The 13,953-nt window shown below is 49.5% G+C and overlaps 1 protein-coding gene across 1 annotated transcript in view; it reads left to right on the forward strand.

Annotated features, from left to right (window-relative positions):
- Positions 1-13,953, forward strand: part of PLXNA2 (plexin A2) — a 171,734-nt gene that overhangs the window by 61,196 nt on the left and 96,585 nt on the right. The window contains exon 3 of the mRNA XM_026077185.1: positions 2,662-2,796. Coding sequence (XP_025932970.1) covers positions 2,662-2,796 — 135 coding nt within the window. The remainder of the gene's footprint in view (positions 1-2,661; positions 2,797-13,953) is intronic.

Here is a 13,953-nt window from a genome sequence, read left to right on the forward strand (position 1 = left end):
GCACGTGGTACTAAATGCAGCCCATAGTTGCAACACGATTGCCAAAGTTGGAATTGGCCGGCAGAAGGTTTGTCCAGTGGTATCTCTCTTTATTAGCCCTGTCTGACCTCATTACCAGAGAGAGGCTCAATTTAACGAGCTGCTGGTGCCCCTGGGGGAACTCTGCAAAAACAGTTGATTTTTTACAAAGGCGGCTGATTCTTCATGTCCGGCATTTCCATTCCCTTTTGGTCATTAGTCAGATATTTGCATGGAAGCAGTTGTTTGTCTCTGACAACTTGTYCCTGCTATTTATTCCTCAGGTGACTTCACAGAGTGTCCCCGTGACCTCGGAGCGGGCTGTAGGGAGGGAATTGGGATGGCGCACGCGTAGCCGGTGGCCCCGGCGCCGAGGRAGGCTCTATGCTCCCGGCCACGTGGGCTTTGGAAAGCTGAGGAAGCCCCTAGCCTCATGCTGTGTCACTGAGGAACATCAGGTGGAAATCTGCCTCTGCTTCTCGCTATTTCATGAAGTCAGATTTACACGGGTATAACTGAAAACAGGATTTGATCATCTGTCTGTATTTAGATTTTTCTTTCTGTAAATTCAGGACTTCTGAGTCAGATTTGGGCTGCCTGCTTAATGTATCAGAGGATCCGTGTGTCAGAGGATCCCTGGATCTGGCCATGGATTTTAAACCACGTCTTGCTTTACTCAAATTCACATCTGCTGTTCTTTTTATATCTCAATAAATACAGATTAAAAGGTAAGGAAGAAAGAGAAATCCAGAAAATAAGTGTATTTGGATGCCAAACATGTCTTTACATGGCAGGAGGCATCAGGGCTCTTTCAAAGAAGTGGATATATTTGGAGGCAGGTGGAGGGGAACACACTCTTCAGTGAATGTAAGAATATTCCTGTATTTCCAGCAGGGTTGGTGCATTTCTCAAGATGCTTAACAAACTGTTCTCTTGACTCCTGGCGTTGTGAACCAAAGAAAACAGACATCCCTCTTAGCTGCTCTGTCCTGCCTTTTCTGAGGATTTAGACTTGTCCAAAGCTGGTTCTTCAGGCCTCTGCCTCCGTACAGCAGTGAGGCATGGAGTAATTGAGCAGCAAAACGGGATCCGGCAAGACAGCTCGGCATGAGCCTGCAGCAGATGGCATCTTTGTGATAAGAGGTTTTTCCAGGAACCGGCAGTCCCCTGTGCTTCCCTCTCCTAGCAGGGCAGCGTGCGCGTGCCGCAAAACGCCCAGCATGCACAGTGCTTTCCTGGCCAGCGTGTGACAGTATCTCTGTCGCTATGAGCCACTGGGCATCAGTGGGCTCCATGGAGCCGCTGGCTCGCGTGACTGGTCTAATCTCCCTGCCTGACGTTTGCCAGCGTTTTCAGCTTGATGTTATGTAGACACCATGTTGCAATCAAATGGCTATTCAAATATGCAAATCCTGGTAGGAAAGACAATGTAAATTGTTTGTTTATCCTCCTCCCTCCCCTTTGTGCAGCTCCCAAGGCTATAAATTATTAACTTTTGGAAGAGACGATCTGTTCTCAACAGCAGCAGCTCCTGGGGGCGATGGGATTTGTCACATCTTGGGCAGGTTTTCCTGCAGGAGCAGGGAGTTGTCTTTTGGCGTGGTATATTTATACGAGGAGTCCGTCAAACTGAACAAGCCATATGGCCACCGTGTTAGTTATTCGCTTGCTCAGCAGTATGAGCTGGACTAATTTTACCTTGCTAAATCTTGCATATTTCAAAGTAATGGGATGACAATATCCTCTCAGAATTTTTAAGCAGAGATGCTGTTTTGGGGGGTGCCCGTGGCAGCCGGAGGAGATGGTGACTGTTATGGGCTAGTTGTCTCTTCAGATGCTGCTACTGCATGAGAGTAGAGTTGATTGTTCTTCTGAAGTAAGCTGTAATAACGGTGGAAAGGGGTGATTTTCATCAACATGTGAGTACTTAAGGGCATGCTGTTCTGTCTCACTGCGCCAAAGGGCTCAACTTCCATGTAGTTTTGAATAAACAGCACGTACTCAGAGTGCAGCACAATGGTGAAAGTCTGAGGAACTCCTTGGGGAAATTAGGTTTAGTTATAGGTCTGGAGTACTTGGGAATATGGTCCTAAGCATGCAGGAGTAACTGAGTCTTGGTGAGTATGCTCAGGACACGTTGTTGTTCATCTGTTGCTCGGTGGAGGAGATACCTGAAAAGGTTTATGAGTCTCATTCTTTATCCATCTGGAAAAAAAAAAATCTCTGCTGTAATTTGTCCTAGTTGTGCTGTTTGTGGAGTCTTGTGGTCTTATTTCCAGGTTTATTTTGGGGTGGATCTATAAAGTTTTCTTATAATCATTTTTACTCTTGGATGCCTATGATTGGTCATAGCACACTGACTGTCTGTAAGCTCACCTCCCAGCAGAAAACTTTCCCGTTGCTTCTCATGGATTGGGGAAATAACGTTAACTTCAGTGCAGAAAGGATCTTTGCTTTAGGTCTTGCATGTTCATGGCGCTTGCCAGCTGTCTTTGCTTCATATCTCCAAGTTGCAAACTGTGATTTTAAATTTGATTCTTTTTCTTATCTTGTTCTCCCCCTCTTCCTTCTCCCCATCCCCCTCCAAAAAAATTGAATTTGGCTGCTCTGAAGTCACCTGTAATCTGTTTGTGCTTCTTCCAGATCCGAGCAGATGGTCCTCCCCATGGTGGAATTCAATATGAAATGGTCACAGTTTTCAAGGACGGGAGCCCTATCCTTCGAGACATGGCCTTCTCCATTGACCAGAAGTATCTATACGTCATGTCGGAACGACAGGTAAGATGTTCTTCTGTACCTCTATGGCTGCGACTTCCTTCCATACGGAGGATGGAGTCGGTGCACATTGAGCTAAGGCTGCCTGTTGAGCTCCACAGTGCAGGGATCAATACAGGTAGGTAGAATACTGGAAGAAGGTTTAGTTTTATCTGCCTCTGACCAGAGACTATCATCTGTGCATAGGGGAGAAAGAGTTGTCTCAGCTTACTGTTGTCTGCAAGTATTGGAAACAGAATGGAGCTGCTGTGAGGGAAATGTGGTTCAGGGATTTGAACCTTCTCTGATTAGGAAAAATATCCTGAACCACACGCATGACTGATTCATCCTCTACCCTGAGTTTGGCAGGCTGCAATTTTGCATAGCTTTGTTTGAGCATTCTTTATGATGTCTTTATTTATTTATTTATTTGCAAATACATGTGTTTGCAAGTGAGTGATCCTAGTTCACAGAGCCGGAAGCGAGCATGATGTGGGCAGGTGCTGTGCAAGCAATGTGTGCCAGTACAACTGTCTTCACAGTGCCGCCCGTTACCATGCCGTTTCTGCTCTCACCCTGAAGACGATACACCCCCCTCTCCTGCCTGGTCTGGCCTGCTCCTCCTGTCCTGCATGCACGTGCGCTCTGGCAGGACAGCAGTACGGGTCTGCTAGACAAACCTCGCTCCTAGGATTGTGAATGTCCTGTCTTGGCTCTGTGTAATCATGAGCAAACCATGTAGTCTTTGTCTTTCTTATCTTCAAAATGAGAGTAGTTTTTTCCTATATTTTATCATGGTCTTGTGAGGAAAAATCTGTTGGTTATACAGCTTATAAGATGGGGGTGATGTGAATCCATTGATATAGTTGCAGTCCTTTGACCATGGGAAACCAGTCCTGACCGGCTAAATGCTGCAGAACAGAAGCAGCTTCTCGTACCCAGGAGGTGATTTCTTTGGAGACTGTTTCACCACGCAAAATCTTCCCTTGAGATGTCAAAATTGTAAGGCAGGTCTCAGAAGAAAGACTCTTAACTCGCTCCCAACCTAAGGGAGACTTTATGTAGATACGCAGAGAGGGAGAGCCAGTAACCGAGACGCTGCCTCCTGGACTGTGTCAGCATTTCAGAGACTCCTCGCTATTTACTGTCCGCGCAGCCCTTCCTCTGAACCTGTTTATGAGCACGATAAACTGCTGCTTTGCAATGAGGGACCAGACTGTACAGAGCAAAACCAAATGATTATGATGGAAATTTATGGCCAGCAGTCCACTGGAGTCTGTTGCCTACGGGAGCACCATGTAAATAATGCAGGACCTCAGCTCTGGCAGATCTGGGATCTTCCATTCTTCTCTGAGATGAAAAAACACAAGAAGTCCCAACCATTAAGCCAGACTTCTGGGTTCACTGACTCAAAGCATTTTAGCGGCTATTACTCATGACTGTGTAATTCAGATTAATAGAGCTGGTGCCTTGTGGGTAGTGGAGACAGGAGAAGGGTTACGTCTCAAGATGTCATCAAATTGCTTGGTATTGAGTTAACCCTCTAGTCACTCAGAGCTTTCCACATCTGCTGGTAAAGAAATCTCTAGCCTCCCTCCCACCTGCTCCAGGCGAGATGCTGCAGAGAAGTATYGGTGTAAAGCGCTCTAGGACCTGCTGATAGACAGTAGAGAACAAGCAGGTCCTAAACAATTCTAATTGCACTGCAGAGCTGATAGTTCCTTCCAAAGCTAGCAAAACTGTTTGCTAACCTATAGCAAAACAAAAAACTGGCAAATAGGTACCCTGGTTATAAAGTTATTTAAAACCAGGGARTAAAGACTTTAGAAAAGGTGCAAGAAGACTAACTGAATGAATCCCTGTGGTTAAAGAAGAGATTTTATGCTTGTTTTGGCAATATAGTGATAGACACTGCCATGAACAGCCATAAATTTAGGATCCCATCTCAGCTTGGACTTGGTTTAGACAGTAAATATGAGGATCTCTGCAAACTTTTGAAATATAATGGTTTCATTAAAATATTAATGTCATGGTGATTTTCACAGGAGGCCTTAGTATCTCTCATGTGCTCGTACCAGGGACAAAACAACCAGAGTGGATGTGAAACAGTTTTTTAGCAAAATCCAGTGGGGATGCCTCCAACTCATCTTTTATGAGGCGAGAGAGTCTTAATATTCATCAAAGTGCTAATTTGCTTAATTGTGAAACAAAATGATGTGAAGAGAATTAGCAAATAATGCAATATTCCTGGAATGTTAATTCCATTTCAAGCTATGGATCAGGTAAAGCACTCGCTCCTTGGGTGAGACCCTGGAAGCGAAGCCTTCTCTTGCTGTCCTTTCCTACTTACTGGACCTATTTTAGAGCTTACACCTTTTGCCCTTGTGAAGATGTGCTCTCTGGATCCAGAAGTCCTGGCATGCTGTTACATATGGAATTCGTTAGCTCCTGGCAATGCGATAGTTCAGCAAAATAGAGGGGGGAGTACTTTTTTTCCCCCCAAAATGCTTTATGTTAAAGGTGCCTGATGGTTTAAACGTGGTCAATACCAAGAAAAGGAGAAAGGTCCACCAGCTTCAGAGGTCTGAGGCTGTAAATACTGGGAAATGCCCTTGAAAGTACTGAAAATAAACAGTAAAAATGTCTGCAGAAGTCTTGAAATCTAGAAGAAAATGAAATTCTGCCCACAGCAAAATGACATAGACAGTAGCTTTTCTTAAAGTCGATCTGTCGCATATTAACATAGTGGGGGATGATTGTCTAGAGCCTGTGATCTTAAATTCCTGCTGGGAAAGGAATAGGATACGCGCCTGTGCTGAGACTCACCTTTCTGAAAACGCAGCCTTCGGGGGATTCGAGAAGGACCCACGTGCTCCCCTCACACGGATCAGGAGCAGGTCTTCCCTGCGCTTTTTGGGTTGCTGTGAGGCCAGGTACAAACCAGCGGGCGAGAAGCGATGTTCTGCGTTGGGCTGTGATTATGCACAGTATACACAGTGAATGGTGTTGATGTATAGGTGCTTCCCAACAAAAACTTGATGTATCATTTCTGTATCAAACCCGTCTTCTTGCTCAGTTAGCAGCTGCTAGGATCAGCTTTAGGAGTTCTGGTTAGGTGTACAGTCCTTCCACACTCGCGCTGGCGCCCGTCCCAGCCCTGTCTGTGTTTCACTCCAATTTATGTGCAGTTCCTTTGAGCTCTCCATGAGCCTTTCATGTTTCATTGCCAACTTCTTCCAAAGCAGAATATTTGACATTTGATTTCACTCCCACAAAGCACAGAAGCAACAGTTGCACAGCCCGGTTCAGGGGAGAGGAGGAAAAAGAAACTTTGCTTCCAGCCACTTATTCTGAATTCTTTAACCACATGATTTAGGAGTGCTTATTAGGAGCTTTTACAGGCTCTCTTCCCGCTGCACCTGGTTTCAAATAGCTCTTATGGCAGGAGAAATGATTCTGACCCTGACTATTTAAAGCAGAGGTTCATTTTGCAGCATTGCTCTAGCAAACAAACACCATTTCTGCCCACAAGCTGAGCAAGGCTTGAATAGCGCGAGATGCCATCGAGACGGAGACGTGTTGCATTAGCTGGGCGACGTGGGGTGCCGGGGCAGGAATAGCAGCAGCGGCTGCCGGCGGGGACCGGGAGGCGTTGGCAGAGTTATGCAATGCCCTGGGACTGAAATAGCAGTAGGAGCCTCAGGTCAGCGGTGAGAAGAGCCGGCGCAGTGGCGGCGAGGGAGCTTGCACGAGGACTGTGCTCGCTCTACGCCCAGCATGAGCTGCCTCCCAGTTTTCACAGGAGGACGAGTTCAATTAACAGTTTCTATTTGAAAAAATATATATATATATTAATCAGAAGACCTTAGTGCTGCTGCCACGACGGGCTCATCTGCCGGCTTCGCTGACCTCCTCCGAAAACAGTGAGGCGCAGGGATGCACCTTGTGCCTTCAGAGCCCCGGGCAGGTGTGCTCCTCGAGGGGGTCCGCAGTGATTAAGCAGCAGGCGAGGGGTTAGTATCAGCGCAGAAGACCAACAGCGACGAAAGTCTTGCGGCCACCCTGAGCCCCCCAGTTTAAGGACATTCTTATTCTAATGGCAAATCTGTCAYGAAACCCACATCAGCAACCTCTGCAGGTGCAGAAAAGCTTCCGAGATTTCTTGTTTTTAGCAGGAAAGCCTGACAGAGGCTTACAGGAAAAAAAATGCTGGTTATATTCGGAAAAAGTGGCTTTATAATAATTCAGTCCTGAAGCATTAATTGTCTGTGCGTCAGGAAGACTGTAGCTTTTTTTAATGTATGAAAGCTCCGTGCATTTCAATTATATAAGCCCTGTAGGACAAGAGCAATTTTATGACTCCAAGGCTGTAACCCCTTTTTAGTCAATATATCTGCCGTCTGTAYGAGCCCAAGTTGTAACACCGGTTTCACAGGCAGCAGTCTTGATTTTGCTCCCACTTGCACCTTCAGCAATCGAGAGTTATCTCTGCTGGAACTGGTGGGCATGCTTCAGCGTGGGCATTATATAAGCATCGGAGGAATTGGGGCCAAAGATTTTTGCAGCTCTTGATAGAAGAACAAATTTTGCTATTTTTAATCCTGGAGTTGAGTAGAGGTCCGATCCAAAAACACGGTAGGCATCAGGGTGGAATTGCCTTCTCTGAAAGATTTCACCAGCTAATGAAGGGCTATAAATAAGAGATTTAAAACAGTGTGATCAAAGTACCACAGGGCTTGTTGGAAAGGAATATTCCTGCGCTAGTCAAGAGAAACGTGGTCTAACAGGTCCTTTCCCTTCCCGAATTTCATCAGAGCTGTAAATCCGGACAGCGTGGGGACAGTGAGAGTGGGGCCGTGGGGCTTCGGGTGCAGCCGGCGCCGAWGCCGAGGAGCCGTAGCTCCGAGCGGCGCTTTCCCGCGCTTCCCTCGCCTTCCCCCACCTGCAGCCACCCTGCGCTACGGCATATTTTTCCTCCTTCGCTTTCTAACGTTTTTGGTTGCTGATCTGTAACGTGTTTGCTCTAATCACGTAAAAGGCTCGCAGCGCTCAGGTCACAAGAGACCGCTCTGCTCCCTCACGGGCGAAGCGGCACTTTGCTAATTAGGTATCTGGCCAGAACGTGGCAAGCGCAAAATTCGTCTTCTGTCGGCGTTCTGCAGCGCGAGGGGCCGGGCCGCTGCCCGCCACCACCGCCGCGATGCGCCCGGTCCCCGGCCCGGCCCCCGCGCAGCCGGGGCGCTCCCGGAGGCGGCCGGGGCGAAGGAGGCGGAAGGGGCTGCTCGGGGCCTCCCGCGGGTCTGTCCCGACCTCAGCCCGAGCGGCGCGGAGCAGCGCTTTGTACGGGCGTCGAAGGTGGGTTTGGCCCGTGCCCGGCCCCGGGCGCCGGGAAGGAGAGGGGCCCCGGGGAGCAGCGAGCGCCGCATTGCTGCCGCGGCACCAGCCTGAGACCTGCGGCATCTCCATCAAGCCAGTCTCCCCCCTCCCTTCTCCATATACATCATTGTGTCTTTAGGTAAAGAAACTGTCTTTTTTTGTCTGCTCTGTTAGCAGTGAAATATTTGCTTAGCAAACGCCCCGTGTCAGGAGCTGGAGCTCGGCAGGAGTCTCTGAGGATAATTTGTTGCACGGCTCCCTGTCCTGCAACCCCGAGGTGCCCAAGTCCTGCGCAAACTGCTTTGCTTTGGGCTACGTTTTCTGGATGCTGATTGAGAGGGAGCCAGGCAGAGGCTGCCCAGATGATTTAAAAGCGGCTGGAATTGGAATGAGGGCTGAGAAAAACAAAGTCCATCAGTTCTGGAGTAGCGAGGCTGTAAATACTGATGGTGTCCTGAAAAGAACTGAGAAAACATAATAAAAAATGCACAAGATGTGGATAAAAGGGTCTGGAGCCATCAGGAGGGGAAAAAAATGAACCGATTAAATTTTTAACTACATTATCTGCTAGTTGAACAGCCAGTTAGCTGGACATAATCTTAGCAAAGTTAGAACCAGTGACGCTGCACATCACCAGCCTCGCTGGGAAGCCCAGCCGTGCCCTCGCGTGTGCGTGTCCCAACGCGGCGGCGCTGAGCCGCCCTGTGCAGGGAGCTGAGCGAGGCGGGGGAAAGCGGGAGCACGGGGCGGGCGAGGGAGCCGTCGTCCCCTCCTCGCGGCAGGGCTGCGGTTCGGGGCGGCTTTGCAGCAGCCCCGTGCCGCCCTCTGCCACGACCGCCCGCTCACGCTGCACTGTCCTGTGCTGAAAATTCATGAGCTGGCTCTGTTTTTTCCTATTTTCCCCCCTGTAGTCAATTAGGAGTAATTAAGAAATTCAGCTAAAAAGTAGCATGAGGTCATTACCAATATCTACCTGACAAGAAGGATGTGTTAATTAACATTAATTGACCAAAAGGACCCAACCCAGCCAGGTGGGACGCACGCTGTCTCATTTTTCTGCCCTGCTGGCAGTCAGTTTGTCACACATGCCGAGCGCTGGCCCCGGTGCATTTTATCTGTCCGTGTCCGAGGTGGCTCTGGGATGTTCCCGTGGCCCCGGAGCCTGCCGGGATTTGCACACGGACACAAAGCGTTCGTGCCTTCAGGGATGCAGAGGGAAGGGCAGAGGTCTTTGAAGTAACGCGTACTTAAGAAGTAACCTTCCATGGAAGAAGTAGTTAAAAAATGCCCCAATGCAAAAATTAAGCATCAGGGGGTCAGTGAGTTTGTTTATCTAAATGAGACATATTTTAGACATTGCTCATGTGGTTCTTTCTTTTAAGTGCGTGCTAGGTTTGCTCTCAGGGTTTGTTTGTTTTGCTTTGTTTTTCTTCATATTAATCTATTTTTTCCCCTGCCAGTCGCAGCCGCAGGGTTCCCCTGTATTTATTTCAGTGTTTCTTCCCTTTCCAATGCCTCCTGTTCCACAGACCTATTGTTTAATTTTCAGGCAGGCAACCGCAGTCCTGAAGTATTTCCAGGATTTCCACCCACCCACCCACTGCTCCTCAAAGCACCAGCGTGCAAGAGGTTGATGGGGCACAAACGACAACTCCTCAATAGCTTCAGAAAGGTCTAAAGTCACTGAAGATTTGCTGTTAGCCAACTGGAAACGCGCCTGCTCAGTCACTTAACTTCTCGCGGTCCCTTGGTCCGTTATTCTCCGGTGCTGCAGCCCCCTCCGTGTGCGTTAAAAGCAGCCTAGCGTTTCTGGGGCATCTCTGTTGATGGTGGTAACGTTCGTGGCCGAGTCTGAGCAACGCAGGGAACACTGCTGAGGCATCAGGCAATTATTTTTTCCCCCTGTCTGACTCAGATTATTTTTGTTAGTTGTAACGAGCCTTTCATCGTTTTCTTTCTCGGTGTGCTTGTCCTGGGCTCAGGATGCTGCAGTTTGCCTAGCCGAGGCTAGCAGCCGACGCGGGACCTGCGAAGCTTTTCTCCTCTCGGCTCTGCTGTTGCCTTGCAAGGCCTGCAGTGGCACGCTGGCTTCGCGGGGCTTGGCGTATCCTTCCTGTAAAATAGGTATGTTGGCTTCCTTGCAGTGAGAGAGATCCTGTGGGGGTGATCCCGCGGGACGAAGACGATGCACGCAAACCGGGTGGCGCTGGCCCCGGTCAGCTCGCTGCGGCTGCTTCAGGTCCATCCCTGCTTCTCCTGTCCTGGCCCTTCTCTGGCAATAAGGATGATTTGGGCAAGGCAGAGACATATTTACTTGTGGATACTTGACTGATCATGTCTCAGTCGCGACTAGGAATTTGAGGGACGGGGTCTGCAGGGCTGTAATGGGACCTGTAACGGGACCTTCTTCCAGCAGGACCCTGCGAGCCTGGATAGTCAAGGCCTCCCCAGGGCCCTTTAGGTTGGGTCACTGCAAGGGGAAACTCTGGAAATGGTGAACTATGTTTGGAAATCTTGACTTTTGTGCTCTGAAGAGGGCTGCCGGGTTTGCGAGTTTGGACAGACAGACAGACGCAGGTCTCTCATCTGTGCTTTGCTGTATAAGAAGAGTGATGAGAGAACTGTATTCCCAAGACAGATAATTACCCGGAGGAGAAATCTGAAATTTCACACTGCCCATTTCAGGAAGTGCTCAGCTATGAAATTTAAAAGAAAACCTCAGATTCCTCTTTCTCTCTCCAGCAGAGCTTTTTTCACTCTTTTTCTTCCCCCCCTTCCCATGCTGCCGTAATAGTTAGTCTTCCCAGCAAATGAGTTTGGCGGCTATTCAGCCGGTGAGGAGGGGAATTGTTCGCACCGGGCGCTAACAGAAAAGAAACATAACTCACAATATGGTGAGGGGAGCTCTGAAATTGCACAAATTATTCTATTTTATACTTTAATTAGTTTGAATTAGCAATGGGAATAGATGCATAAAATGATCCAGTGAAGGGTGAAATGGAAAAAGGGATACGGTATAGAGTATCACTTTATTATTATGAAGTTTGCAGGAAGTAAGCAGAGATGATGTGCAGACACTTGCCCAGCTGAATCTTTTGCTGATGAGCTCAGAGCTGAGGACTTTGCAGGGAAGGACGGCGGGTTGTCTCCTGCGGCGCGGGCCTTGGACGCCTGCTTTGCCAGCGAYGGTGTGGGGCTGCGAGCCGTCGACACGGCACCTTTTCTGCTGCCGTGGGACGAGATGGGGGGCAGCTCCTGGCCCGGCCATGGTTCCTGGCTCTTTCTTGAACCTCAGTGTCAGCATTGGACTGACTCCTGTGGCTCAGAGGGACAGAAAGATTTAGAAAGACTTCAGATCCACCCTGAATCTTAACCTAAACCTCCCAAGTCATCTTCATTCTTCCCCTCAGGATACTGGAAAGTTCTGCACAATCAGATTGGCTGGGTTTCGACTTTCAGTATCTCTGTTCCATTGGTTTCAGTCCAGATCAGATGGGGGAAATATAGCTATAAACATAGTTTCCTGCAGTAATTTTGAAATGAACCCTGCTGAAAAAAACAGTCTGAATTCCAGTCCAAACCTCTGAATTCACTAACCCGGTAGGATCTGTGGGTCCTGCTGCAGAAGGAAACCCTGGAAGGAGATGCAATCTCAGCTGAGAAGGTTCTTGCCCAAAACGAGTTAGGTATTTTTGCTTTTGCTGACTGGTGTGTTGCAGGCGCCTTTGAAAGTGCRTGCCCTTTGCAGGAAGGCATTAAATGAAATAACCGTGCTTCATTCTGGGCTGCAGAGGGCACGGGTTCGGACCTGAGCTCTAGGTGACGCCGCGCCGCTTGCCTGCTGGTGAGTGTCCCGAGATCAGCAGTGCCGACATGTTTTGCCTGCATCCCCTCTGCGCAGGGGTGGGAGGAGTTGCTGCAGGTGCCCAGGGGACTGTAAGGGGTGAATACAGTAGGCTGCGAAAGCGTAAACATCTCTGGCTGCAAAATATAACTGAATTTCAAAATAAGAGTGTTTAACTTTTGCAGTTTGATTTTGCCCTCTGTAGGCCTGAGTTGTCTTGCTGTGAGCGCGTGCAGCATCGGGCGCTGGAGGGCCCCGTCCCCCGGCACGGTATTAGCGCAAACCAGTGTGCTGCATTAAAAGCAGATTCCCACAAACTGTTTGAAAAGCTCTGAAACGTTCAGGGAAAAGTTTCAGCAGATGCCAGACAGGTTGCAAATGATGGATGTGCCCCAGGGGAAAGGGCTGTAATGGTGTTTCAAGCTGGGACTAAATGCGAAAGCTAAGGATGGTTGCAGAGCTGGAGTTACGACTGTCTGTGGGTTTTGTTCCCCTTTTCCCTCCGCCTTCCCCAGCAAAACATCTCCCCTGCTAAAACTTGGCTGGAGCGGGAATGTTCAGGCTCTCTGCAGAGCGCGCCAGCGCACGTGTCCGGAGGAAGGTGCCGAGGTTTCCTTGGGAAGCCCGGGAAGGTCCCCAGGGAGCGGGCCAGCCCGGCCCCGCCGCGCCGCCGGCGCTCCTTGGGAGCCGCCCGATAGCGCTGGCGTTTCTGGCCCGTGCTGCCAAGGGAAGGTCGCTCTGCTAATAATCTCGTATTTATTTTAGCAGCGCGCAGGAATGTGCCAGGCAGACTAAACACCGCGGCCCCCGCGCCGCGAGGAGGGAGGGGGCCGGCGCCCGGCCGCATCCAGCCTCCGAGCTCGTTAGCGGCCGGGCTGGGACGAACCCGGCGTCCGTCAGAGCCGGAGGGCGAAATAAGCAGTGGGGTCCCGAGCGTTCCTGCGGGGGGAAGCAAGCGGTTTGTCCGCAAAGGGACCAGGCTTAGGAAGCGCTGCTTGTGCCAGGAGGGGCTGCTTTCCCTCGCCCTTCCTCCTCGCCGCACCTCCCTGCCCAGTGACTTATCCCGGCTGCCACCGCAGCAAACCACACCAAAGGGTCGGAACGTTTTGCTGCCCGCTAACAGATTTATCTTCCCAAAGTCCTATGAGCTAGAGGAGCGATACCACTTTTTAGATGGGAAACCGAAGCACAGAGATGCTAAGTGACCTCTCCTAAGTCGCACAGGAAATCTATAGCACGGGAGGAGATTGAACTGAAACCTCCCAGTCCTTGGTCCCCTAACAAGGGACCGTTCTTCATTTCATCACTGGTAAGTTCAGCAATCCGTAGTCGCAGGGAGCTGAATACAGGAAGGGAAGGCACGGGCCGTGGTTTGCAGTGAGAAATGGTTTACAAAGCGTTCGTCAGGCGTGAGCATCGCCTTCCCAGCTGCAATCGGTTGTACACTGGCTGTTAGAAACGTACCTTTAAGAAAATCTTCATAAACAGGTGATTTCAATACGCAGAATCACTTTGGAAGCATTTAACCTTGTTGGGTAAACCCCCAAGTGCATGGCACAGCGGGATAGGGCTCCGTGAGCGCGGGGCCGCCAGGGGAGACGCCGTGCTGCACAGCTGGCCACGTCCTCCGGAGCTACAGGCGCTTGTTCCCTTCCCTGTGAAACATCTGGAAGTGGCCGTAGCCGGCGGCATGTTATCAGGCTTGACTGAGCAATAGTCTGATCCATCATGGCAGCCCTCGCGTTTCAGCTGAGATTTCATATGCATCGTTGGTGCCAAGTTACAGCTTTGAATGTTAATATATTCTGGGTTTTCTTTGTGCCCTGACTGGGACCCTTTTTTCCTCCAAACCTCCTTGAACTTTGGCAAGGCCTGTAACCAAACAACTGCTAGTTTTGAAGGCAAAAACAAAGCTCAAGCGGGAATTTGCTGTTTCTGACTTGATGTGTCTGTTATGTAGA

This window comes from Apteryx rowi, unplaced genomic scaffold (genome assembly GCF_003343035.1).
Source record: "Apteryx rowi isolate R43461 unplaced genomic scaffold, aptRow1 scaffold_45, whole genome shotgun sequence".
NCBI classification, from domain to species: domain Eukaryota; kingdom Metazoa; phylum Chordata; class Aves; order Apterygiformes; family Apterygidae; genus Apteryx; species Apteryx rowi.